Source organism: Anser cygnoides, chromosome 7 (assembly GCF_040182565.1).
Source record: "Anser cygnoides isolate HZ-2024a breed goose chromosome 7, Taihu_goose_T2T_genome, whole genome shotgun sequence".
In the NCBI taxonomy this organism is placed as follows: Eukaryota; Metazoa; Chordata; class Aves; order Anseriformes; family Anatidae; genus Anser; species Anser cygnoides.
The window spans coordinates 2,847,680-2,873,519 of NC_089879.1; the positions used below are offsets into that span (position 1 = coordinate 2,847,680).

The following is a 25,840-nucleotide window of genomic DNA, read 5'->3' on the forward strand; positions in this document are numbered from 1 at the left end:
ATGGGATTATAACTGTACAACTTGCTGATGAACCATTGCTTTTAAAGCTCTTGAATATGTACAGAAATTAGCACTCACTGAGCAGACTGACAGTTTTTAAACTTTTCTGTATCAGCAATCATGGCTCTCTTTCTCAGTCTCCTTTATCTTCCTGTTCTTATTAATCCTCCCCTCTACTAAAAAGCAGAGTTGCAGTTCCCACCCTACTACTGTATGCTACTGTACTTTGGACCCTGTTGAAAGCTATTAAACACATCTATTCTTGTAAACTATGAACTTTGTTCTAAGTAGCTTTCTGGACACTACACAATCTATTTATGGCAAAGAAAAAAATAATATAATACTGGTGTGTTGGAACATATTAAAAATTAAACAAAAAAAGTAGAGATTAGTGCTTGTGCTTTTTAAAACTCACTCAGTATAACTCAAAATCCAGTTTCTAATTCAGTGGCTGGCCTCAGCAATTTTTTTCCCTGCAACTATTTGTGTCCAGCTAAACCAAATCAGACAGAGAATAATGAACGCGTACAATGAATTCATTGAGAGATAATGAACACATAGAACAGGTTTAGGTACTAGTTCTCAGAAATCACTGAAAAACAACAGCAACAACAAATAGATTAAAGGAAATGATGTATGTTCCTATTGTTTACGTAACATAACACACTGTGTTTATTAAATTACTCAATTCACTCTTAGCACTGATACGATCTCACCTCTTTCTTTAAAGATATTCTAGTTCCATCAATAAAAGATGAATGCGCAAAGCTACTTAAATTCATTGAACTTACTTAAACATCAATAAGATTTGTATCCCTAATCAAAATTTAGCGTTACAGGCATGTGAACTTAGCGATCACGCTTCTAGCATTTTAGCTGACAGGAATCCTGAAGAAAGTCAATACCAATTTTGTAGTAACTACGCCAGAGCTGGGTCAAAAGTTATCCTTCGCTGTCTTCCCACATATTATTAAGTTCCATTCTGGTATCATTTTCCAACTATGTGACTAACATAATCCTTACTTACAAAAAGCTTATAGAAAGCACTCTCTCAGGATTTATGCGCATTTCGATGACAAGCACGGCGTTAAAGGTGCATGTATACAAATTGCTTGCATAAAGCAGCCTGTTAGGCTGCGCTCTTAACTTGTAAGGAAAAGAGACTTTCATCAGATTTGCCAGCTTTTATAAACAACACTTTTTGCAATGACGAAGATAAACACAATCTTCTCGATCAGGATTATACTGAAAATACAAAATTCATTAAAAATTCAATGTGTTTTATTCAGTTGCCTATTACTGTCAAACATCACATTCATATTCTGTTACTATAGATACCATAGTAATTTTCTGCATTACTTCTGTTCATCTAAATACAACTGTCCAACATAACCTCAATGGAGCAATGAAAAAGGTTTTAATTAATCATATGCAAATTGTTCTTTTCCTTTAAAAATACGCTTCACAAGAGAGAATTAAAAACTGCAGTAACAATGTTTTTATTGCTACTTAAAAATTACAGCTGCGTAAGAATAATTTAATCTTTAAGGCACTTAATGGATACGTCTTATCTAAACAGTCTAAATGATAGAGCAGAGAAATGCCTATTTTTGAGTTACTTTGTGGGGTTGCTAGGGTATATTTTAGCTAACTATGGAAACGAAACAAAAACAATCTTTAATTGTGAATGATAAGTACAGAAGAAATGCAGACACACACAATGCATTCAACTTACGGTATATTTTGAATAAATTACAATAAAAATACCCAAATTCTCATTTCCAAAATTCAAATTAGTTTCCTTTCCATGTAGTAGAGTTCTCCTACAGCACCTCTTTTCCCTCTTCATTTAGGCACTTGGCTGAAGCCACAGGCTTTAATGGCTCACCTGCTGAAAGCTGGAATGCTTTACAAAAGTACTTCAAGTACTTTAGCAGACTTTGCCCTAAAGGTCTGGAAGGTTCGGCATGTGTTTCTCTCGTATCAGGAGTGGAAAAGTATTACTTTAGTCACCCTTAGTCAATAATCAGCATCCTCAGCAAGCACGTTCCCCTTGTCTTAGCACGTCAGATACAGTCACATTGATTACTTGTTCACAGAAGCACGGTCATACAGAAAAATAAATTCTCCCTGGCTGTATAAGAGCCCCATTCTGTTATGTAATCTCAATAAAGCCAAATTGATCTTACCATGAAAACTGATTTGACTTCAAACCACCTCAGAATCCCTGGTAATTTGTATGCTGTCACATAGATGGTTCTCTCAATCCACATATTCTGCAAATATAACACAAACCACACTATCAGGTTGATAGCTGTTATCTAAAGAAAGCCTTAAAACATCATCAGGCAAAGGAACTGCCATCTGACAGACATTATGAAGCCAGAGGAAAATTTCAGATGGAGTCTGCTTGGGGAGATGATGGAACAGCACTGATTCAGATTTGTGGCTGCTTTGGCACCGTGACACTGATACATGGTTTAGTAGAAAAAAAGCCCTGCTCTCTTAACAAAAGGAGAACATTATATTAAACATCTACCTGACCATGCTGTCATTTTTCCTGCATACCTTCCAAGGTGTTTGAGGGCCATCCTCCATGAAACCACATCACCTTGAGCAAGGAAAGCTCTTGCCCAGGAGAACAGTGGAGCAGAGGGACAGGTTCCCCAGAAAGGCTGTGCACTCCCTGTCCTGGGAGGTTTCAAGAGCCACTGGGGTAAAGCCCCGAGCTGCTGGGGCTGATCCAGAGCTGGCCCTGCATGGGGCAGGGTCGGACCCGAGCCCTTCCAAGGTCCCCTCTGGTCCTGTAGGTCCCAACCTGAATGTGCAGTTCTGTGATTTCATCCAACCAAGCTGAAACCTTCAATGACTTTACTGTAACATCTCCTCACCGGTTTAAAATTAAGGATATTTTAATTTAACCTGTCTCCCTTCACATGTGCATATTTGGTTCTTAACCGATGCCAAACATACCAGTACGTGTGAGGCTTTTTAAAAATGGAACTGTTTCCTCCATCTTCCATTAACAGAAGAGGAGCTTTCAGAGTGAGTTTGATACACTTGAATTTTTATGACTACTCAACATGTATTGTAAACTGTGGCACTCTGGTCTAGCATCATCTTTAGAAAAGGAGGGTTTCTTACTTACTACTTAGCTAAACCCACACAGATGATGAAATCACCGATTTTTGATAAAGCAGCCAGCAAAAGAGGCTAGAGACATTGAAGTAGTCTCTGGATGAATGTTCAGTCTTAGTTGTAGGGATCCAAATACTCAGCATTTATGAGCACAAAAATTAGATTAGAGCCCGTTACTTACAGAAAACGACATTCTTTGCTTAAAATAATAAATTAATGTATCATTTCTTAATTGCTGCTTCTACTACTTTATTATTAACTGCATCTACTAGAACTGCAAATAAATTGGTGTCTATAAAAAAGGGGCAATCAAATTGGTGTAGCCTGTTCTAAACATCCTGATGAATACAAGCTGTGCTCAAAGGGAGTTTTATTGACCATTAGATGGAATACATGGTTTTGTAAAAAAAAAAAAAAAAAAAAAAAAAAAAAAAATGCATGGCTGCAAAAAGATCATTTTTAGAAGATGCCTGACTAGCATCTTCAGATCAAGACAAGTTTTGGCAAGAGACATCTATCTTATCAGGTGTAACGATTTTAAGCTTCTGTCTCAAAATAGTTTTTAACAAACTTAATACAGCTCTGTCTGTTATTTCTATTGGTTTAAAATAGAACTTTTTTTTATTACTTAACTTCTATGAGAAATAATCACATTTAAGCCTAGAACATATATTTAAATAACCAAATCATAATGAATATTTCAAATTATCAAAATGGATGGAAATAAACAAGCAAACTCCCCAAAGTAGATAATTTTTTTTACCGCAAATTCATTGTCTGGGTTTTTCTCTCCTTTTCGAACAGGCCGTGAATACTCAAACCGCTGGACTTCATTCACCCTATAGAAACTGAAGAAAGGGAAAAGCGTGATCAAAACCAAATGCTATCTGTTTAGGAATTGCTGCTAAACACTACTAGAAAAAGACTTACGTGTAAGTATAAAACACAGCATCATTGTTTTCCAGTGGGTTAGACAGAATCTATGCTAATATTAAGAATAACCATGAAATGCCCTCCCATTTACTACGCTCCTCGGCTATGTACATATTCATAATACAACAGGAAGAACTAGTTTAAGTGTTACAAAGGAGACTGATAAGCTTGGAAATATGACCAAAACTCACCTCACGATTTGTTCTGACACTGGTCTGTGAAATTTAGATGGTAAATCAAGCTTCGGCTTTACAGTAAAGCACTGGATATCTGAATACAGGGGTTAAGAACTGAAAAGAGGACTTCCATTAGGCACAACAGGCATTTCCATGGGAACATAGGTAAAAGAACAGAATTAACGTGTTACACCAACAGAGCAACAGCCGGCCGCTCACACTGCCCACAGATAGTCCATCTGCAGGAGCTGCTGCACAACCCAAGGATACACTGGCCAGAGGAGTTTTTAATGTCGTCGCCTGGTGGAGATGTTGTTTTCATTTTTTCTGCATTTGGAAACTGAGTTAATAACCTTGCTTCAAAGTCTTCACGGCGTTCGTACTCCTTTCCCCGGTAAATGAAGACTTTGTTCTGGAAACAAATCGAGAGGTGAAATCCTTAGACCAGTGCTCCCAGTAACGAACCAGGATCTCAGAAGCGTTGACTCGAGCACTGGTCAGTGAGATACGTAACATTCCTAACATTAGGATATAATTGAGAGTTTACAAGTATTTTACACCAATTCAATAAAGCACAGATGTCTTTCCTTAACTTCAATTCAGTACTGAGACCCTTAAGCATATGCTTACTTTTAGGCTTACGTATAAACCACGCTGAATTTAATGGGACCTAAAGACATAATTGCAAGGACCTATAAAATAAGTGCCCGCTGAAAATGTATCAAGACAAATTATGTCCATCAAATCCAAGATCTCCCTCTGTAATTCTTCTCATCCATCTTCCACTGTTAATGGGGGATTGGCAGGAAACTACAGAATTACATTTTTTATAGGTAAACATTTATTAAAAGATATTGATGCAAGCGAGCAAGAGTAGCAGAGGAAAATATAAACACAAAATAATGCCATTTTAGTAGCAAGATCCAAAATCCTCTTTTAAAATGACTGAGGCAACCTAGACTTCACATTAGCCTATTAGATTTTTGCCATTGCACAGTTGTCTGCACATGGAGTAATTTTAAAATTATTAAATATATACAGTATTCCTTTTAATAATAAAGAAAATTCAGATATCCTTCATACATTCCATTTATGTACTGAACCTACGCATTAAATTCTAAAGGAGGATGTAAAAGGCAGCTTGCATATTGTTAACTGATCAAACACACTGAAGGAATTTTTGGTATAAGCACAACACATCTGAATGTGCTTAACCTCATTACTCATTTCGGAATGAACGCTTGGTGAAAGAATTATTCAGCACTGACTAGGAGAAGGGTGTTACAACTAGGGGGAGAGAACCAGAGTAATTTACAATTGTCCAATAGGGCTTAGTTCTGCACTGCTGCCTTTTGACACTCGGGGTAGATCAAAGCATACTCTCTATGTCTAGAGAAGTGTATATATACCTGTAATTCACAGGGAAAATCACAATAGAAGAACAAGCTTGTATTTTGAATTGTCTCAGTCAGCAAGGCTCTTAATATGCAAATTTTCGGCATTTTATTGCTCGTTTATCACACTGACCAATTCGCATGCCTTTTGTGAGGCATGCAAAGTGTTCTCTTGCGCTTACAAACCAATCACTCAGTTGTGAAGAGAAAAAGCAGCCCAATATTCATACAGCAGCGTAACACAACTCCGCATCGCATCGCTGTGACCGCGGAGTTTAATGTGGTGCTTCGACTGGAAAATCACGCTCTGCTCGCTGCACATGTACACGCATCATGGAGCTAGGGGCTGACACTAACCACCCCACTGCCGCACCGCTGAAACGTGCCCCAAGTTGCTGGGTGTTGCCTGGGGCACACCAAATTTCCCCACAGCCTCAAGCCCCTCTGCAAAGGTATCCCCGACTTTATTGTACACTCCTCATTCTGGAGACGCCTGTTGATGCAAGCCTTCTCTAGAGGAATATCATAAAGTATTGATTCAATCATTTTCCGCAGGTCAGTCAATCTTAATAGTGACTCCTTCTTCCCAGGTAATGAATGCTTTTTGTCTGGTAAAACCTAAGAGACTAATAAACGTTTTTAAAATTTCTTATTAACGTTTTTCTTACTTAACGTACCGCAAACGTTTTTATTGCCTGAGACTTGATAAAAGATGCTATAACGTACATTACTCTACGTGTACTCCCGACACCACAGTAGCTCTTGTTTTTTCCACATCACATCTCCTTAGCATCAGTCTTGATCCAGGACCCAGAGCAGCTCGCGCAGCACCATGCACGTGCGTCTGTCACTACCATACGGCTGTGCCAGCTTGCAGAACGGCACTGCAGACGCCCCAGGGCAGCTCTGGGTGCTGATGAGCCTGCCGCTTTCCTGGGAGCTCAAAGTCACTTTGGCAAAGGTCGCCCAGCTGTAATTTGGAGACCAAGCAGTGGGCTAACACACAAGAGCTCATCTCCCAGTTTTGTTTGATGGTCTGCACACAATGGATGCTGGAAAGTTCAGTCCCAGCCTGGCAGAAACTGCCTGGGGTAGCTTGCTTTCAGCTGCAAAGAACCAATAATTTGTGGCACTTTGCAGGATGCACACATGGTACAAGCATACCTGCATTACAGAGAGCCAGGGCACACAAAAAGCCACATGCTTCTACAGCTTCTTGGGACGATTCAAGAATTTTTATTTCTTCACAAGATCTTTAGGTATTCGGTGGGAAAGGAGGCTTTTGCCAAACGACGACCTGATTACTCAAAGTAAATGTTTTACTTCTTGGGATTTTTGAAAGCCTTTTCCTTCCCCAAATACTTCTTAAGCTTTGGTCTGGGTACCCGATCTTAAGATTTCTGTGAGGAAGAACCACTCTAAGACAACCTTTTAATGAAATCAGCCTGTACTTCTTTACTTTTAATGCACCATACGTGTGTATTTTACATGCACCTTTAATACACAATACTGACCACACAAATGCTGACAAAACCAGCTTAATCACAATTCATTGGATTTACCTAGTAAGCCAGGCTTCAGCATGGGCTTGGGTTTGCTGCTGGTATTTACTACGGCATCTTTGGAGTGAGTTGACATAGAACCATGCAGTTATAATTAGGAACTCATCTCTTCAACGTGCACTTTCAGGAGGAAACCTACCACCAGCCCCTGGCCTGCGACTGCATCTCTCTGTCTACCCTGGAGCATAAGTAATCTTTTTCTTCTGTTTCTTGAACCGCCTTAAATCTACTGGAAGCATTCCGCAGGGGTTTGGAGACAGACTCTCTCCGAACTGAAAATCCTGAGCTCTTTAGATAGATATGAGCAGCAGAGCGGCTAAATAGCTAATGTGTTATTTCCATGTCACGGACTGGCAAATGCCAGCGCCCAGATACTCATGACAGAGTTGCAATTCAGATGTGTTAACTCCCCATCCTTATTTAAATGCTAGTTCAACTCCATAACAATCCTGGCATCGGTGGAAAAAAACTTAAAATGTTATTAGACTTGCGTCACCAGCACCAACTAAGTGACGTATGTTGTAAATTGACTATGCTAATGAAAATTAATGATAAAAGACTGCATTTAAAGGTATCACACACACACACTTTTGATATCAAATTCATTTTCTTGACTATGCTGGAAAATGCACTCCCATGAAAACACAATCACATCTGTTTGGCTTCTCTGCTGTGTACAAATACCTGTCAGGCAAAAATGTCACTGTTTCTGGTGGTGCTGATTTTTACCCCGATTTATGGATTGGGTAATAAATCTTCATTACCAGTGATACAAACCCTTAAGACCTACTGGGTATTTTGGAAGAAAAAGCTTCTCTACTAAAATTCTACAATTCCCTATTGGAAATTGAGAATGAAGAACTGATGATTGTTTTATAGAGCTAAAAAACAACTGCCAACATTAGGTAGACAGCAAATAACACGCTGACATACACTAATGTACTGTCACCACAAGAGAGTGAAATTTCCGAATCAAGAAACCAGGCTACAGCCTGTGGAAAAAGGTGGACACTTACTCTTATGAATGTCGGAAATCCCTGGCCGTAGTATCCAACAGCAAAATAATCTGGTTTTGGTCTTATCACTTTCACAATGTTTTCATAGAACTGGGCTTGCTTTCTCTGCAAAATAAACAGGAGGAATGTTAATGAACTAAACTTTAAGCAAACTGTCTATAAATCTTTTATATATAGCTCTAACTTAACCACATAAAAGTCTCACTTGCCCCTTTTTCTTCATTTTTTTTTTTTAAATCAGATACAGCTTAATATTTTGAGATACAGGATCCCATACCCAGTGCTTTTAAGCTTATCTTACTGTATCTCCCTATTCCACAACTAATAATGGAATTTGGATGAAGGTCATCAAGGCAACCTGAATTTGTGGTTGCAACACTGCTGATGCTGAAACACCAAAATAGTGACGTGCACACTGCTAAAGCTAGTTCTTGATGGTGCTGACTTCTCAGTTTTCAGATGTTACATATCATTACGTTTTTCTACTATTTCTTTTCCATATTTACAACTATTTATTTGCATATGGAAAGCACACGGTTGAGAATTGAAGAAAAATATAACTTTTGGAATAAACACATGCATGTCAGACACCATCTGCTTTCCAAGTGGAATCCTTCTTTATCTCAAATGATGAAATAATAACAAATGTGCAGCATTAGACGATCTGTTCATTAGCTTATTTTTAGTCTATTACTTTTGATAAGAGAATGAATTTGGATTTTCAGAGAGGTTTTTTACTGCTCCCATATGACAGATAACAGTAAATGGCAAGAAGACTACAAAGACCCAGATCTGCCATATACTTCTCAGTTCAGCTGCAGCAAAACTATTTTGTCATTTGTGAATTGTCTTAGAATCTAATATTTAATATTGCTTGAACAAAAGAGACAATAGGGATAACAGAAGGAAACAAAAAATCCCTTTTAATTTTTATTGTGGGAAAAAAAATCAAAACCACAAAACTTGCTTGCTAAGGTTATTCAGTAGCACCAATAAGAAATGCCTATCAGGTATGCAAGACGTGACTCATACTGCAGCTTGAATTTTCATCTTTCCCTTATCAGGGATGAATTCCTAACAGATAAAATTATTAAAAAAAATAGCAGATAAATTCAGTTGTTTGACCTGAGAAGTGAGCAGTTCTGGATTTCCCCTAATACAAGAGGAGGGAAACTTCATTCCGATATGCAGACAGAACCATACCCAGTTTATATCACTGCTTCTCCTGAAATTATGTCCCTTAATGTAAGCTACGACATGGTTGCTCTGGGAGAGAAACGGCAACAGACATGTAACTCAGTGTTTTTGACCATCAGCTACAAGGTACAAAGTGCAAATTCAAACTTCTGCTGCAAAAAACGGATGAAGTATGATAAAGTAAAGTGTGGGCACCTTCGTGACAAAAGCTGTTCATGTTCCTGTGCGCAAGCATAAAGGAAGGAAACAGAGAATTAAAAACAAGGGTCTCAGAGTAGTTATCTACTGGTGAATGATTGTACCTGATGCAAGAGAATCATTTCTAGCTCAGGAGCAATCTCTACCTTTGATATTACGCAGAATATTTTCTGTTGAATACAGCCCCATGGACCGCAGCGCAGGCAGCAGGCTGAGGAGGATACGTCTTGCCTACGACACTGCCTAAGAAATGCTCTCTACTTATAGCCTTTAGCCCCTGGAGTAAAAAGCATGCAGGAACAGGCTCCAGATCTGCTAGACAGACAACTACAATCAGCTTGGCACTAAAAATAGTTAAAAAGACACAGAAACACAGAAAAAATGGAAACAAATTCATCTCTGGAGAGCTGGAGGACAGAATGATGGACTGCTCGAAAGTGAAAAACACGTAAAGGACTGAAGCAACCATAAAATTAAGAAGAGTGGTATTTGGCTTCACTCTTTTGTCCTCAGGAGATGCTCCTGGGGAGATGGCTCCTAGCCAGTCTCAAACTGAGGGCTGGTGTCAGCAGAGAGAGAGGGTGCAACGGCACCTTAGGCAGACTGGGATAAAACCAAAACACAATTAAAAGAAATTAAGGACAATGTACTCTGCTGAGTGCAAAGGAAAAATGTATCAAAAATCTGAAAATCAAGAATTTTCTGAACCTAACTGGAAACGTCTACCAACTCCTGTGAAAATGGCTGGGAAGTTAGGAGGGAAAGTGACAGCTGCCATTTATCTTGTTGGAGAAGAGCATGAGAAAAATGGTGCAGGCATAATGAATGGGTAGTGTCAGGGCAAAAATAACTGACTGTAGACATGAATGCTTGTGGATTATTCATACCTAAAAAAAGGAACGTTAATGTGGAAAGACACTTGAACTAGAAAGGAGATTTTTTCATGTTCCTATTTATATTTAAATTCCAAATTTCCTTTTATACTACAGATAAATCAGCTTAACATGACCGCAACATTTCTCTTTCAGATAAAAAATAATAATAAAAGCCTTTTTCAGGCCAGTAGTAGCCAGATAATCAACATTTGTCTAAAAAAGCCAGAGCAGGCATCCATCTTGGCATTTGACAAGAAAGATTTTCAATATTATTTTAAATACTTAGAAATTACCTTCTGGAAAATATGTCTATGTTATTTAAAAAACCTACCAGCAGTTCACTGAGTTGTTCATAATCAAACATTTCATTTTCATACTGTTCTGCAAGTTCTTTACCCAAGGCAATGGCCTCTTCCCACATCTGTCGGAAAAAAATAAATCACAAAACAACAAAAAACCTGAATTACATACCTTGGTTAAGCAAGGAAATTGGAATAAAATAAATCTTAATAAAACACAACACAATGCATTGTGTCACATGCTCGAAAACACTGTGCATCAGACGTACCAAATAGCTTTGACAACATTACCCATATGTCTCTCTTTAATGCAAATCAAGTAAAATGTTCCTATTACTTCAGAAATAAAATGATTCCTGCTAGCCCAACTAGATACCCAGTAATGAGTAAACATGGCCTGCCCACAAAGCCACCCAGAACCTCGGGCTTCTGAGAAATGTTGTTGGTCGATTATAGTTCATAATCACCTCTCTCTCCCTCTAATATCTATAATCTATATTAGACAGGAGAGGCAATTTGCAGATATTGCTTTGAACAATTATTCATCATATTTCCATTGGTTCTTTTCCTTCCCTTATTCTTCAACCATGAAATTCAGCAACCGCCTCAACTGACCCAAACTAATTTAACAATATCCTTCAGCTCTTCAGAAGCCAACAATCTTAATGAGCAGTAGCAAGAATGCTTTTAAATGTGTATTTTTAATTTTTTCTACTGTAAATGTAAAGAACAATTCAACCCCCCCAAAATGCTTAAATTAGCACACCAGGATACCTGAGATCAAACCTGATAATCTGCCTTGCTGTTGAAATTTGGCTGGCCTCACTTTATAAAAAAAAAAAAAAAGAGAATTGGAACGAGTCATAAATCAATCTGCCCCATATTACCCTTTGTCTTAATTTACATCCCTGTCCACATCACCTATGCTCCTCTCAGCACCAGGCCACATGTTCCTTGCCCTGCTGAAACATGGAGACAGCCACAGCTCCACAGTGCAGTGGGATGAAAGAGGATTGAGCCAAAGGGCCGAAATGTTTCCTTCCCACTGCTCCCAAGGACGTCTGCCGCACCGGAGGAAGAGTTTCGGAGGGAGCCCCACAACCTCCCGGCGATGACGGGAGCCGGGTGCTGGGGACAGAGGAGGGACATGGCACTGCTGGGGAAACCTTCACACGGGACACACTCCTGCATCTGTCCTGTCTGCTTTAACTCACCGCACCAAGGAGAAACGGCTTACCCCCACAAAACCACTGTTAACCAAAACCACCCCAAAACACACCGACGAAAGGAATCCTCCCATCGCTCAAAGCCCCAAACAAACACTGGTGAATTTTATTTGCCTTCTGATCTGCAAGTTGAAATTGCATTTATTAGTATTTCAGGAAGACTCAGAAAAAAATATAAAACTTTTTCCTGAAAGTGCCTTAGTTCTACAGATGCTGAGACTTTAAAACTAAGAGCAAACCCCTGCAAACGGACAAGATGCACGGAGCTGCTGCGCACTGCCAGCACCGCCTGCTGCGTGCTGGCTCAGGTGTCCGCAGCTCCTCCTGATCTTGTGGCACAAACCCCAGACTGGGAGATACAGTGTGTGTATTTATTTATTTATTTATTTATTTTTCCCCTAGGAAGTGGCAATTTGGAGACCAGGCAGGCTGAACGCTCAGCTAAGTCTTCCACCAGGAGTAACAGGCCGCTGCCGCAAAAGCGAGACGTGGAGTAGGCCCCAACGTTTGCTCTTCCTCCCTGCCCCTCGCTGGAAAAGAAGGAGCCAACTCTCACAGGGAGGCACGTGTCCTGCAAACCAGAGGCTGGACTGAAAACCTGCCCCAGCAGGGTAAGAGAGGGAAGGGATGGAAAGAAGCAGCCCGAAGAGCTGCTGATGGCAGAGATGAGGAGCTTCGAAAGGAAGCTCTAGGTAGTAACAGGAACAACAGGTATGGGACATGGCAGGCTCTCAAAGTACAGGAGAAATACAAGCCAGAATCCTCACAAGAAGTTGTCTGGAAAGAAGTTTTTGAATCCTGAAGAAAAAAAACAGACATCTTCCCTCAGATGGGATGTCTGGGCAAGCAGGGACTGAGCAGTGATAAACTCAGCCTTGCGATTCACACAATATTTAACCCCTTCTCTGATTTTTGTCATTTCTACAACAACTTACATAGTATTGTTTATCTAAGGAAGAGGACTGGAATAAGCACAAGTTACCTAATGTTTGTAAAGTGCCTTGAAGACGAAAGCCACATTGGAATGACTGATTACAATCACCATAATGAGGGACCCACATCTGCAGGAAATCACGAGGCAGTTCCTACACTCTGCAACGCAAGTTTTACAAATGGCAAGCTCACAATGTTTTTATCCCTGCTTTATATCTAATGCAGAATGATGATACGGAGCGTATTTTTATCTCTAAACAAAAATTACCATGAGCTAAATAGTACAGGCATATTTACAGACAATGGAGTGAGTACGATCTCACATGCTAGACTGGGCTAATTTTGACTCAGAGGAGCAACACACTACCAATTTATAGAAACTAAACTAATATTTGGTTGGTAGGTAAGTCAGCAAGTGAAACCTTTCAAAACCACTTAACCTTTCTTCATTCTGAATGCTGTCTTCTTAACTTCAGTCATCCATAACTACTTCTGCACGTTTTCACTTCAAAGAAAAGTGTTACCATCATTGTCCTTGCCTTGGTTCTGCTTGCTCCAGATTCAACCAGTCACTCTCCAAAACTGAAGCACTTCTACTCTATTTCCTATTGTGAAAATATTTATAGATCATCTCAGGCAAACAGCTTTGTAGCTGAATGAGATTTGAAATAAATGGAAGTCTAAATAATTTTAGATTTACATGAACATTGTAAACAACCTCATTCAGTTCTTTTAATGAATCCTGAATAAGCACAGACCTTGCAACGCATTTCCAAAGCACATTTGGCAACTGAAAGCCCTGGTTTGGTCCTAATGCTGCATGCAAAACTAATTGCACCTATCTTATTTTTGTCTTTTTTTTTTTTCCCCCCCATCCTTGTCAGACAAGACTGCAAGCACTCCAGAGCAGGGGCTGTGTTTCTATGGCACTCAGCAGGAAGCGCCTCCCCAGCCCCATCACACCCCTCTGAGTCTGTATTACTGAACACAAACATGAGAAATGAGTTTCATAAATGGTACAGACCAGAGAGCCTAAAAAATGAATCCTCAAATTAATTATGATATAGTTTATCTCCAGCATATGTGCAGCAGTCCCACAATCCTCGTGTTCTTCCATTTTAATAACCATTTCCTTATGTGTAAGCAGAGATGAATAGGAAACAAAATGGGCATTATGAACAACATTTGTTTCTGACTTAAACTACCGGAATTACTCTAAAAAATCTTTAAAAGTTAGTTTACTAGTTACACGACACCTCTTTTGTCACATTATTTTAATGGAATGCTTTCCGGTATAGCTAAGAGGTAAACCCACTCTCTTTCTATTCCACGGCAGATGCATGCTAAAACTGCCCAGCTGTGGGAAAAGATTCTTTCAGTTTTTGCCAGTGTCTGAACTGGCACCTCTCCAGCCAAGGAATTTGTCTTAGTGAACAGGACTTACTTTTTGTTGCTCCTGCCTCTTAAAAACCCCACTCTGCTCCAGCATCTCTATTCTGAAATCCAATTGTCCAGCTCAACCCTCCGAAGGAATGGCAAGGAGTTGTATTATAAGACTCAATTTGTAAAATGTCAAGTGCCCTGAACTCCCGAGGTCCATGAGTCAATTAACCACTGGCTTTTCTCCCCATTGTTTCTGCAGCTGGACTACAATACCTGCAATGTTGCTGAAAATAAAACTAAATCCAGTATTTTTCTCAACGTCACAGCAGCAGCAGGAACTGTGCATTTAAAACACCCTCTGAAAAAAGTCTCTGTTTTGTACAGAGCAAATTTATTCAGGTGAGGGCAGCATGGCTGTGGCAAAGGATTCTGATAAATGAAATCTACACTCCTGAAGGTCAATAACTCCCCATCTGCTGCCTCACAGATTTCCTGCATTGGAAGTTTTCCCAGCTTTGCCCAGGACATGGCAGGTCTTCTGGAGGAATGAGCTGTACAGGGAGCTACTACACAGGATTTGTATGATGTGCAACTCATTAACGCAAGAAACAATTTATCTGGATAGTGCACCAGAGAGAGAGGTTTACGATAGTGGAAGGAAAATACTTCTTTTATACTAAAGGTGTACGAAAAATGTGTATAGCCTAAATTAAGTAGCGCAGACACATGCAGCAAATTTTTACGGGAAAGACTTTGAGGATTCAAGAGGAGATCTTCTTACGGGAGAAGGAGCTATTTAATTTATTTTTGAAGTCCAGATTGTTTGTTGTCCAGCATCCAATTTAGTTTTTGAGGTTCTGTAACAGCAGCAAAGGAGGATCTTAATATACTTCTTAGCTCCTGCTAAGCTAAACATCAGTAAAAATGAAATAATGTAGTACGCTATCATGCAATATTCTCAAGTATGAGGGACATTCCCAACACTGTTTACATTTTAGATGGCATGAAGTAACCACCACGAAGGTTTAACATTTTAAATACGGTATTAAAACAGCATTTCTCCATTGCTAGCGTAGCATTCAACAGGTCTAAGATATATCCATTTTGGTAACTCTTTCGAACAACTTGCTGTATTCCTTTGGAACGTGGTTGCAATGTGTCTTTGCTCTGAAGCCTGCCCTTTCCTTCACAGTTTTCTGTAAGGGTTTACGATCGATCTGAAGTGGCTACAAGCTGGACACAAGCCTTGCACTGACTTTTTGCGAAGAGGTGAATTTCACCGCTATCTAGTTAGATGGAAAAAGGCATTCATTGCCATCCTACGAACTGGAAAAAAGACATTTAAAGGCAAAGCATTGCACTTACTGGGACGTTTCAAATACTTTGTGTTTTTTGGCTCCAGTAAGACAGCAAAAGCTTTTTTTTTTTTTTTTTTTGAGGTGGTAAGGGGGCAGGAGGGGTGGAGGAGTGGAAATGAGTGTGAGCAGCGTGCATTTATTTATTTTTTTTCTCTACAGGACCAACACTTTCAATTTATGAAGGAGCAGTAGAAAACATTTACTGATTTATAGACTGCGGCATCCACTGGCAAACCTGAAACGTTGCAGTTCGTACATTTTGCCGTGCAGGGATAAGAAAGCTGCTGCTTCCTTTATGGCTACAGAGACCATATAAGCCTGTTTAAAAATGAAATCTTATCTTTGTCAACGACAACGGAGTATTTCTTGGCATCAGAAGTACATTAGCATTGACTAACATCAACCTCTCCACACAGAAAAAAATTCACCCTTTTCCCTCTTCCCTTTATTACTGCCTCTACTTCTCCTTCTCACTGTGATATACTCTAGCCTAGCAATTTTCAGTAAAGTCCCTGGATTAAGGGCTTTATTGAAAATTACATGACTTCAGGAAAACACAGAAAGAGCAAACACTTCAGAGCAGTTCAAAGGATAGGTTAGACCGCCGTGATAAGAGTGAAGATAAAGCTTTTAAGGGCAAAAGCCAAGAGAGATGAAAATGAGACTGGAAAGAGCAAAACAGTAAAGGAGAATAAACCAGCAGAGAGGAAAAAATATACATATGTCCTAGGAAAACTTAAAAGTAGCAACTTTTCCTTTTGGAAAGAAGGGGCTTGGTAATGACAAGTATTACTGATAAGGAATTAAATCCAAGATGTTGAAGAACAGAAACTGTACCTGACAGCGTTAATCACTGAATGTTAAGGGTATACTGAATTTTTATAGAAGACTGCGTTCAAGACCAAAAGTCAAAGAAAAATAAGAAAGCAAGCATGCTAATCTATTAAAAAACAGAAATCAAAATGAGTGCTATGACAAGGGTCTCAAACCACAAATAACAGGGATACTTGTGGCGAAGGCTAGTATTTTGTTCTCAGACAAATGACATTCAGTGCAAGCTCCAATTCAGTCCTATTAAATTACGAATTTCTCAGGCACTTCTGGTCTAGAAGTGGTATGTTTCTGTGCCTGGTGAATACAGAAGATTAAGCCTTCCTCTGAATTCACCTCACCCTGAGTGTTAATACTTAAGGAGCAAGTTTCATGGGTGTTCTGCACTTGAGAAGTGCCTTGTGCTTTCCCCTTGGGAAATTACCCTGGTAAGAGAATGGGATCTTGATTGTTGAGAGGCTGAACTACACATCAGCCTTTCCAAACTAATGCCGAATTTTTAAAACCAAGCATTGCCTTTTGAGAAATCCCTTTCCCCCATCTCCTCTAGACTATGTGCTTCTAACCACAGCTACTTCTTAAGTCAGCCTGGCAGGCTGGAGTGAAAGAGGCCTGTTCTCACAACTTTAAAACCAAACTACCGAGCTTCTGTAAAAGCCTGGAAGTAGTTCTAAGCTGTCCGGGGTAAAAGGACCTTCTGCAGGCATCTCTTCTGAACTTCATGGGAAGAGAAAGCAAAGTAGTAGGATCAACACAGAGGAAACTGCCAGGCAGAAGCACAGCTTACAATTATGGTTAAAAAAATAAAAAATAAAAAAATTGGTTAGTTTACATAAATACTGTTTCAGAGGTGTTACTGATCATGGAGTTAGGCCATTAAAGTAGCCTGGACTAAACTTGCGAACTGCATAGGTAAAAGTAAGAACTTCATTTAACCTAATGTTGTAACACCACAATTAAGAGGATTACCTTAATTCTACCATGGCAACCTTCCATTTGAAAATTTATTTAAGATTTTCATATTCTCAGCATATACTCGTATATTGTTTTTTTTTTTTCCTTTTTGTTGAATGATACAAAAATTTATCCCCAACTTGGGTGACCAGAAAATGAGAGAGGAAATGTCTGTAAATGAGGAGAGTGCTGTGAAAATGAATCCTCTGCTCACAAAAGTAAATTAAGCAGGAATCCTATGACCTGAGCTATGCAAAGAAATAAGTGATCACAGTGGTCCCTTCAGTATCACACTCCACCGATAAATTTTAAATAATGAAGATTCAGTTGTTTAACTGTGAGGAAAAGGAGTAGACACAGAATTTTCACTGCTATTTCTTTCATTTCTGGTTGTAAAGTCTGAAAAAATTAAGTATGGTTATTCAGTCTGACAAAGGTCTCTCAAGCGTGGATGCCGTGCTGTGTAGCGTGGAACAGGCTGAAAAGCAAGCAGCAGGTATTTTGCCTGCTGTTTATATAAACAGCTCATTAGAGCCGTCGGCAGAACTGGGTGGCTACAACTTTAAGGCAGGCTGTTTTCAACGTAGATGTAAAGGATGCTGCAGCTTTTAATTTGCAGCTGAAATGCATTGGCCTGGTGTTGGGAAGAACAATTCCCACGGACTGTATACTAGCACCATAAAAAAGAAACTGCGAGCCCATAAACACGTAAAATAACAAAATAAAAACAGGCGACTTCTGCCTTTTCCTTTCCAGAGGGGAATGTAATATTAAAATAGAGTTTTAAATCAAATCCAACCCTAATTCTAACTAGGTTCTCCTTAGCAGCTGCTAAAGGGTTGGTAGAAATTCCTGGGAAGCAGGAGCACGCTGTGGGAATGGATGCTACTCACTGCATAAGCACAAAGGCCCAGCCACTCACAAGGCCCAGCCGCACGCGGAGCCTGCCTCTATCACAATCTAGAATTACAATTTTTTAGCATCACTTATTAACAACTTCTAAATATCGCATTAAGATAAGGTGGAAAATTTGACCTTTTAAGCAGTTTCCATCGAAACACTGATCTGACTGCTAAAAGCCTACTTGCATAACATGTTGGATAATTCTCTAACTTTCCCCGAAAATAACATTCCCGTCTGCACTACATTTATGCAACAAAAATTGCTTTTAAATAAGTAAACCCCTACTGGTGTCAAACTACTCCAAAAAAAACCACAAAAAACAAAAACAAAACAAAACAAACAAAAAAAACAAACAAGATTATGTATCCCAAATATCCCAATGAAGAGATTTTCACCTCTGTATTTACACATTTTAGGCATGCACTTTCCCTCCTCTGATATGTCCCTATATCTGTCTATTGAGCTGAAAATCATCAGCTCTATACAGGTAATACCTGCACCCACCACGCAATGTCAGATGCAAATCCATCTCAGAAAACCAGGAGCAATGACAGGGAAGTATTCTCATTCTCTCCACCACCCTCCTATGGCACGAACCACACAGACATCCATCCTCTGACAGATTTTTTTTTGTGTACACAAGAAAAACCAAGGGGAGCTGAAGGACTGCATTAGCTACTGCAATTGCCAGAAAATGTAAGTCCTGCAAATTACATGCATCACTTCTTTTTTATCTTCTCTGTGGCACCATATGCACATACGTTTACCCTTAACACAGCAGTTATAAATGTACCATTGATTTTTTTTTTTTTTTACTACATTTTTTTTTAGTATTATTATCTTCAAATACTGGCAGCGTGTTTACATACAACACTCCAAATAATAAAACTTACAACAAGTTTAAAGCTCCCTGAAGGTCACTTGATGCAAACAATGTTTATTAGTCAACTTATAAATTAGACAGGAAAGCAATGAAACATCTTTGGAGGACTTTTTTCTTCCCTATTTACCTTGCCCTTGTCAAAGTAATGGATAATTTCTTGATAGAGCTGATCTTTCAGCTGTCCTTGAGTAGCAGCCTGGTATCCATCCCGCTGGGTAAGATGTGCTGCACATGCTTCTTCTGACCACTACATCATAGAGAAAGATGGAACAAGTGAAAACAAGTCAAAAGTTATGAAAAGTGTCAGTAAAATTAGGCTGTATAAGATAGAAACTTTTGATTTAAAGAAATGGTTCACAGCTAAGGCACTAACAAAGATTTCACTGCAGCTGTGTAACGATTCCTCTGGCATACGGACCATTTATTAGAATGCTATAACGGGAAGCTAATTACAGATATCAGATAGAAGGAAGCTTCTTGAGGTGGCTTCCTCTCCTCAGTGAGTTTGATGAGGCTGACTTTGGCCTGCTGACGGGTACAACCTGCTGGATGCATGATGAACACTGGCAGGTTTATGTTGAGAGAAGCCCTGAAGCCAAGATACATCAGCTCAAATGGAAGGGACTAGAGGCACAGACAGATATTAATGAACTAAAATTCACTGAAAATGTTTAGAGGCATGCAGAAGCACAACTAACTTTATACAGCCTGTTTGCAAACAGTTGCTCCTGCACTTCCAGCAAACGCCCAACAGACGAGGAGCAAGGCAAAGACATCACACAGATTTCTCCCTAGACCTGAGAGGACCACATGATTCCCGACAGCTTTCTCTCTCTTACACCTGCATATTCTGGTGCCCAGTAAGGGACAGATGCAACTGAAACCTCTGGACTCCACTATTCACATCAGATCTTCTTCCTCTCCCTTCCCTCCTCCCACTAATATTCCCTAGGACCTATCTGTGGATGAGACAATACTGGAGCCTTTTCCCTCGACAGGAAACTAATACTATATCCTACCTTTCCACAGCTATCTATTTTCATGAGGCTAGCAGGAAATTAATGCCTTAGAGACTCGCAAAACTCTATCAAACCAAATCAAAAACCTCCATTAAATCAAATAAAATGTCTCATAGATTGAAAAAGAGACAGGGACAGGTGCTTCAATATAGCTTTTGCCTTAAGAAACCAAGTTTAAAATAAATACAGAACTGTTCGCTTTCATCTCTGAAAATCAAAGTTACTACAGTAAGAGGACTGCCTACAAAAATAAAATGGTATAACTTTCAGAAAAGAAGAGATCTGTACAAAGATCATCAACTCTTAGGTTTATTCATAGAATTGCTGTTACATCATCTAGTTTTACCTCCTATATTTTATTAAATTTAATCTAATTACTTCAGATTTGGCCAAAATGTTTAACTTAAGCACAGTTCATGTTTTTTTACAGGATATCTTACAAAAACACATTATGTCATTGTCTGGAGATGACAGGAACTGAGGATTACACCCCAATCCCTGGTAATGTGTTTCAGTGGGTACAGACTACCTGATGTAGATACGTCTGACTGCAGCTTCGAACTCTTAGTTCCCATAATCTTTTCCTTAAACGGCCACAGGAGGCTCTTTAATATCATTTTCTTCCCCTTAAGACAGTCATTTGATGCAAATCAAGCTGAGCTCTTTTTGACAGGCCAGCCAGAGAGCACTTCACATTTCTCATTGACAGAACCTTTCTGCATTTCTCTTATTACGGCTCTCTTAAAGCCTTTCCTTTTTTTTAATCCTTCCTAAAACCACGCAACTCTTCACTGCATTGACAGTACAGCTTTGTACTGCAAAGCCATGTCAATGAAGGAGACAAATTTCATGGAGTCTCCAATGCAATGGCATTTTTGTCAGTATTCTTCTGTTAGCTTTGAATATCTTAATTTTGATTAAAAAATAAAACTATTTTATTTTATTTCATAAAACCTCTTTTTTCCAAAGTTTCTTTCACCAGCTTGCAGTAATCTGGAGAAAATTATGGTGGCTCTCTCTCCAGAGACAGCGTTCTTGCAAATTTAAAGGTGAAGTTCTAGAAAGCTCTCAGTCTTGACCTAAATGTGATCCCATTAAAATCAGTGTGATGCAACGTTTGCCAATGGTGAGTGTCATTGAAAATCCTGTCCTCAAGGCTTGAAATAAAACCTCAATTGCTTAAAATCACACACACCGCAATACTGCTGCTTTTTAAGCAACACTGAACTCCTCCATCCACTGCTAACTCCTGGAAGGAACAGGATATTACATTAGATATATCAATACACTTCTACAATAAAGAATTTCCAAACCATAATGTAAGTCTATTTATAAACAAACATCTGCTTAGTGATAAAAACCTACAATAAATATTACCCTTACATTCGCCATCTTCTATTGATTTGTAGTATAATAAAAGAAAACTGGATATTTATTTCCAGTAAATTAAAGGAGTATATTAAGATACTCATCCGGTCTCTGAAGACCCTCTGTAAGAAAAAAATGAAATTGGCTAATCTCTAACTTAAGGTCATACGAAGCATATTGACTAACGATTTCAAGACATAAAGTTCATTCCATCATTTTTCTGGAAAGTGCAGCACCTGGGGAAGGCAATGCTTTATCTTGTCTAAAAGGCTCATTCATGTAATGCCTGATAAGCAAGTATTACACAATTTGGCAGTCATGTTTTATGTCCCTAGCAGGAACAAGAGAGATCTTTATAGCCACAGACTCAGCCAGTTACTCGCTCCAGCTTCTACCCACAGGCAAGCGACTGCACCAGTCTGCGTGACTGAAGGTGTCAAAGCCTTCTCCTCAGATCTTTAGCTCTCTGAGACGTGTCTCAGCACAGAAAATTTCATTACCAGAGAAGTAACTGCATCCAGCAGGCCGTGTCCAACAATTGCCCTCGCTTTGAATAATGCATAAAGCTATTGCTACAGTGGTTTTACACTCCAGATGAATTTTACCGTTGTTTTCTTTGAGTAATAACCCTATATTTGTTTTAAAATGCAGTAAACATATTTCAGTGTCTTCATTTAACTTGTAAAAGTATGCTCTGCACCATACTTAGTCTTAATACAGTTTGGATGCAGTTTTCTTAGTTTTGATGTAGAAATAATTGTCTGCACATCATTTAGAAGTAGTTCACTTAGCACCCTCCACTTCTCAACTTTTCAAAATATACATTTTACACTACAGATTCTCTTGGGATCGCTCAGATTAAACCAAAGATTGCTAAGAGCAACTCACTGCATAAAATGAGATACATTTCCTTTACAAAAGGGTTCCCACTAGCATGGCTTCAGTAATAATACCTAAGGCTTACGAAACACTCACCACTGGCACATGAAATAGATGTCTCCACACGCTACATAATTTGGATATTTAAAATAAATTTATATTTCAGCTTTGCAGTTTATGACTTGGGGTCTTTACTTGATTGTACTTCCACGCATTTCAGATCAAGGTCAGTAAACCATGCTCTGACATGCACCAATGGAAGCAGGTTGGTTTCCTGCATGGTAATGCATTAATTACACGCGCAAAAGATGAAACTGAAATAAGAAGCAGTGCACAGACATTCACCAGTTTTAAGTACGGGTTCCAAGACTGGCAAAAACAAGACTACTACTGGTACTGCTAACGTCATCTTCACAACTTGCAATGTATTTTGGTGTTTACCTTAAGAAGCTTTGCATGAAGAAGCAATGTGTAGGCAGCTTCTGTATAGTTATCACATTCTTTGTGCAGGTCACACAGCTTGTACAGATACCTGCAAGTAAGAAAAGCATTGGTTCTTAAAACAGGGTTGTTATTAAATGTTACAAACTAACGTAAAATAATTGGCTTTGGAGACTACAACAGTTCAACTCTATCTTCAAACAGCTAAATATCTCTGGGGTTACTTCTTACAGTTCGTATGTCTGTGGTCAGGAAACGTTCATGATCACTTGCATTTCCACTGTGTTTTTCTCCCAATGGCCTGAGAAGAGCAATGAATCCAATACAGATTCTGTGCATGAGGTCTTGCTCTAAGTGTTCAGCTACAGAGACGGGTCTTCTTCCTTGCCTTAAATATCAGCACACCCCTGAAAGGGGATTATCTTCATCTGTTTGCTGGCTTGCTTTTCATGGCAATTTAAAAATAATTAAATAAATCTCTTACAAGAGTTTATTAACAGAAATAGGAGAGAACTTGGGAGGGAGATAGCCAGTGAGAGACAGCTTGTCTTTGTACAGACACTGAACAGGGCAGACCCACGACTCACAACTTTATGTGCATGTCCACAGTTACTAACCCTGCCTTTTTGCTAGATTTTATTTATTTTTCAAATCATTAAAGCGATAATTAAAACCATTTAAACAACAGGAAGTGAGTTTACTAGAGAAAATTGTTCCAAAAAGATAACAAACTCCTGAGAACAAATTCACGAATAACATTTAGATAGCTCAAATCGCAGTGAAAGAGAAACTTCATCATTTTAGCCCAACGGTCTAGCCAATTTTAAGCGAAAGCAGAAATAGAGGTCTAGGAACCCTGAGGTTTACAAAAAGCAAAACAACATATTACCATTTTCACTTTGTGTGAAAATAGATTTTGAAGGGTTCCCAAAAGCTTCAAATTTAAAATAAGTACTAGTCATCGTATTATTTAATAGCCCATTTTACCCCAAGTCACATATTTTCTACCTCACCAGGAAGTAAAATTATTTCTTTGGTCAGTTTTCTTTTGACTTACTTATTTTCCTCGTGTGACAACATGCATTTGTATTTCCCTGTTCACTGTAATAAAACTGAAGGGGTTGGAGGAGGGATACAAAAAATTCTCAGGAGGCCGATTTCTAATACTCACTGTTCTCAGTGAAGATGAGCTTTTGAGCTTAAAGTTCAGTAAAGCTGTGCTTTTTCATTACTTCTTCCCTTTCAGCCCCTAACTGACTGCTAAATAATTTTCTCCAATTATGCTACAGTCAATCAAGCAGAATTTATCAGTGGTCATGTTTACAAACCTTATGTACATTTCTTCTCTCTCAATCTCCTTGTAGAAATTCTGAAAAACAAAATAATGTCCTTACAAAGTCTTTGATTTCACAATCAGAACCACATACAGACCATGTTAGGAATTAAAAATTCATAATCGGATAGCATCAACCTCAAAACCGCAAAATGAAATTTGCCTCTAGTGATAGCACACAAGTTATTTAACTTACGAAATCTAATGCTGCGATGTTTCATGATGTAGCACGTTAGGACTTATGTCTTATTGGAAAGGTTAAGAATTTGCAAGAGTAGTACCGGTAGAAACTGGCTTCTGGCATTTGCACGTCACACATCATTAACCATTTTCAGTTGAAATTTCGTAATATACAAAAACCTAATTTTTAAGAAACAGTTGTTCTACGGATTTAAAATTCCAAACCTTAGCTGAGCAATACATCACCTGCCCTTGAATTCTAATAGTTTCCTTGGAAATAAAAAGGCAGATTAGTGTTATTTATCTGGTTTCATATGCCACGCATTCTCATTGCTCCCTTCAGAAATGTCTGAATGCCCCCGGTCTTGAGATAAACTAGTTAACACTGCAAATATTGTAAATACAGGTTGTGATAAATTGGGCAAGATATTAAAGGCTTTTCTGAATCTTATTTAAAGTTTGCCTTCAAAAGTTAAAAAAAAATAAGGAAACAAAATACAAGGAAATTTATCCTTCATTGAACTCCAACGTATTTCAGTGCTGAATTAAACCTGAGTAGCCAGGAAAAGATGCATAAGCCCAATACCAATAGATGCATAAGGCCAATACCAAACCTTCCCCTTCAAAGAGAACCTAAAATACGTGATAAAATATACATCCGTGATAGAATATACATCACTGAGCTGCAAACGACTAGTTATTTAGGGGACATATCCTTTCAGCTGACATAACTGCTCACTAGTTCTGAGTTTAACCCACAAGACAAACTGAACCAAGTGAAACTATGCTCCCCAGAAAATTCTAGTCTGTTTTTATTATTTGTGCTTATTTCTCCTTTGTTTGCTTATTTGTTTTTACGTAGAATAGACTTCTGATTTGGGCGATCAGTAACGGAAAGCCATTTTGTCCCGTTATCCTGACACCGCTGCCGGCTGCTCTGCCCTTCCAGCGCAGCTTGAGAAGGGGCACGAAGCCCACAGAATGCGGAGGGGGCTCGCCAGGAGGCTGGCGTTGACCCCCCTACGTTTCCCAAGGCTCCCTCTCCCCGGAGAGCAGTCCCTGCTCCGGCCCCACCTTCGGGTGCACTCCTCTTGCCCCACACTGGCCCACCCACGTGCGGCTAGGCGGTGAGCAGGCGGGGAACTGATGGGGGGTAAAATAACCAGAGGGGAAAGGTGGGGGCTTTAGGCAGGATCCCTCCTCTGATCTCCTCTGCTACCTTGGCTGCACTCGTGTTTTGCCAGGATTGTCAGAGGTAGGAACAAGCAGCTGAGGGAGTAGGTAGGGCTTTTTTTTTTTTTAAATATTTTTTTAATCATCAGCACTGGCTTAAATGTATATCAAAACCTCTGACTTAAACT

The 25,840-nt window shown here is 39.2% G+C and overlaps 1 protein-coding gene and 1 long non-coding RNA gene across 4 annotated transcripts in view; one reads left to right on the forward strand and one right to left on the reverse strand.

The window, feature by feature from the left end:
• Window positions 1-25,840, reverse strand: part of DOCK1 (dedicator of cytokinesis 1) — a 281,505-nt gene that overhangs the window by 34,258 nt on the left and 221,407 nt on the right. For all 3 annotated transcript variants that reach the window (XM_048057478.2, XM_048057474.2, XM_048057471.2), the window contains 9 exons: window positions 24,295-24,335; window positions 22,967-23,057; window positions 19,387-19,506; window positions 10,821-10,910; window positions 8,220-8,324; window positions 4,518-4,659; window positions 4,263-4,341; window positions 3,902-3,986; window positions 2,190-2,276 (listed from right to left, as the gene is read on the reverse strand). In XM_048057478.2, the coding sequence (XP_047913435.1) occupies window positions 2,190-2,276; window positions 3,902-3,986; window positions 4,263-4,341; window positions 4,518-4,659; window positions 8,220-8,324; window positions 10,821-10,910; window positions 19,387-19,506; window positions 22,967-23,057; window positions 24,295-24,335 (840 nt within the window). The remainder of the gene's footprint in view (window positions 1-2,189; window positions 2,277-3,901; window positions 3,987-4,262; window positions 4,342-4,517; window positions 4,660-8,219; window positions 8,325-10,820; window positions 10,911-19,386; window positions 19,507-22,966; window positions 23,058-24,294; window positions 24,336-25,840) is intronic.
• Window positions 12,260-16,013, forward strand: LOC136791296 (uncharacterized). The gene is made up of 3 exons (XR_010832959.1): window positions 12,260-12,322; window positions 12,417-12,625; window positions 15,848-16,013. It is a non-coding gene; the product is annotated as an uncharacterized lncRNA (long non-coding RNA).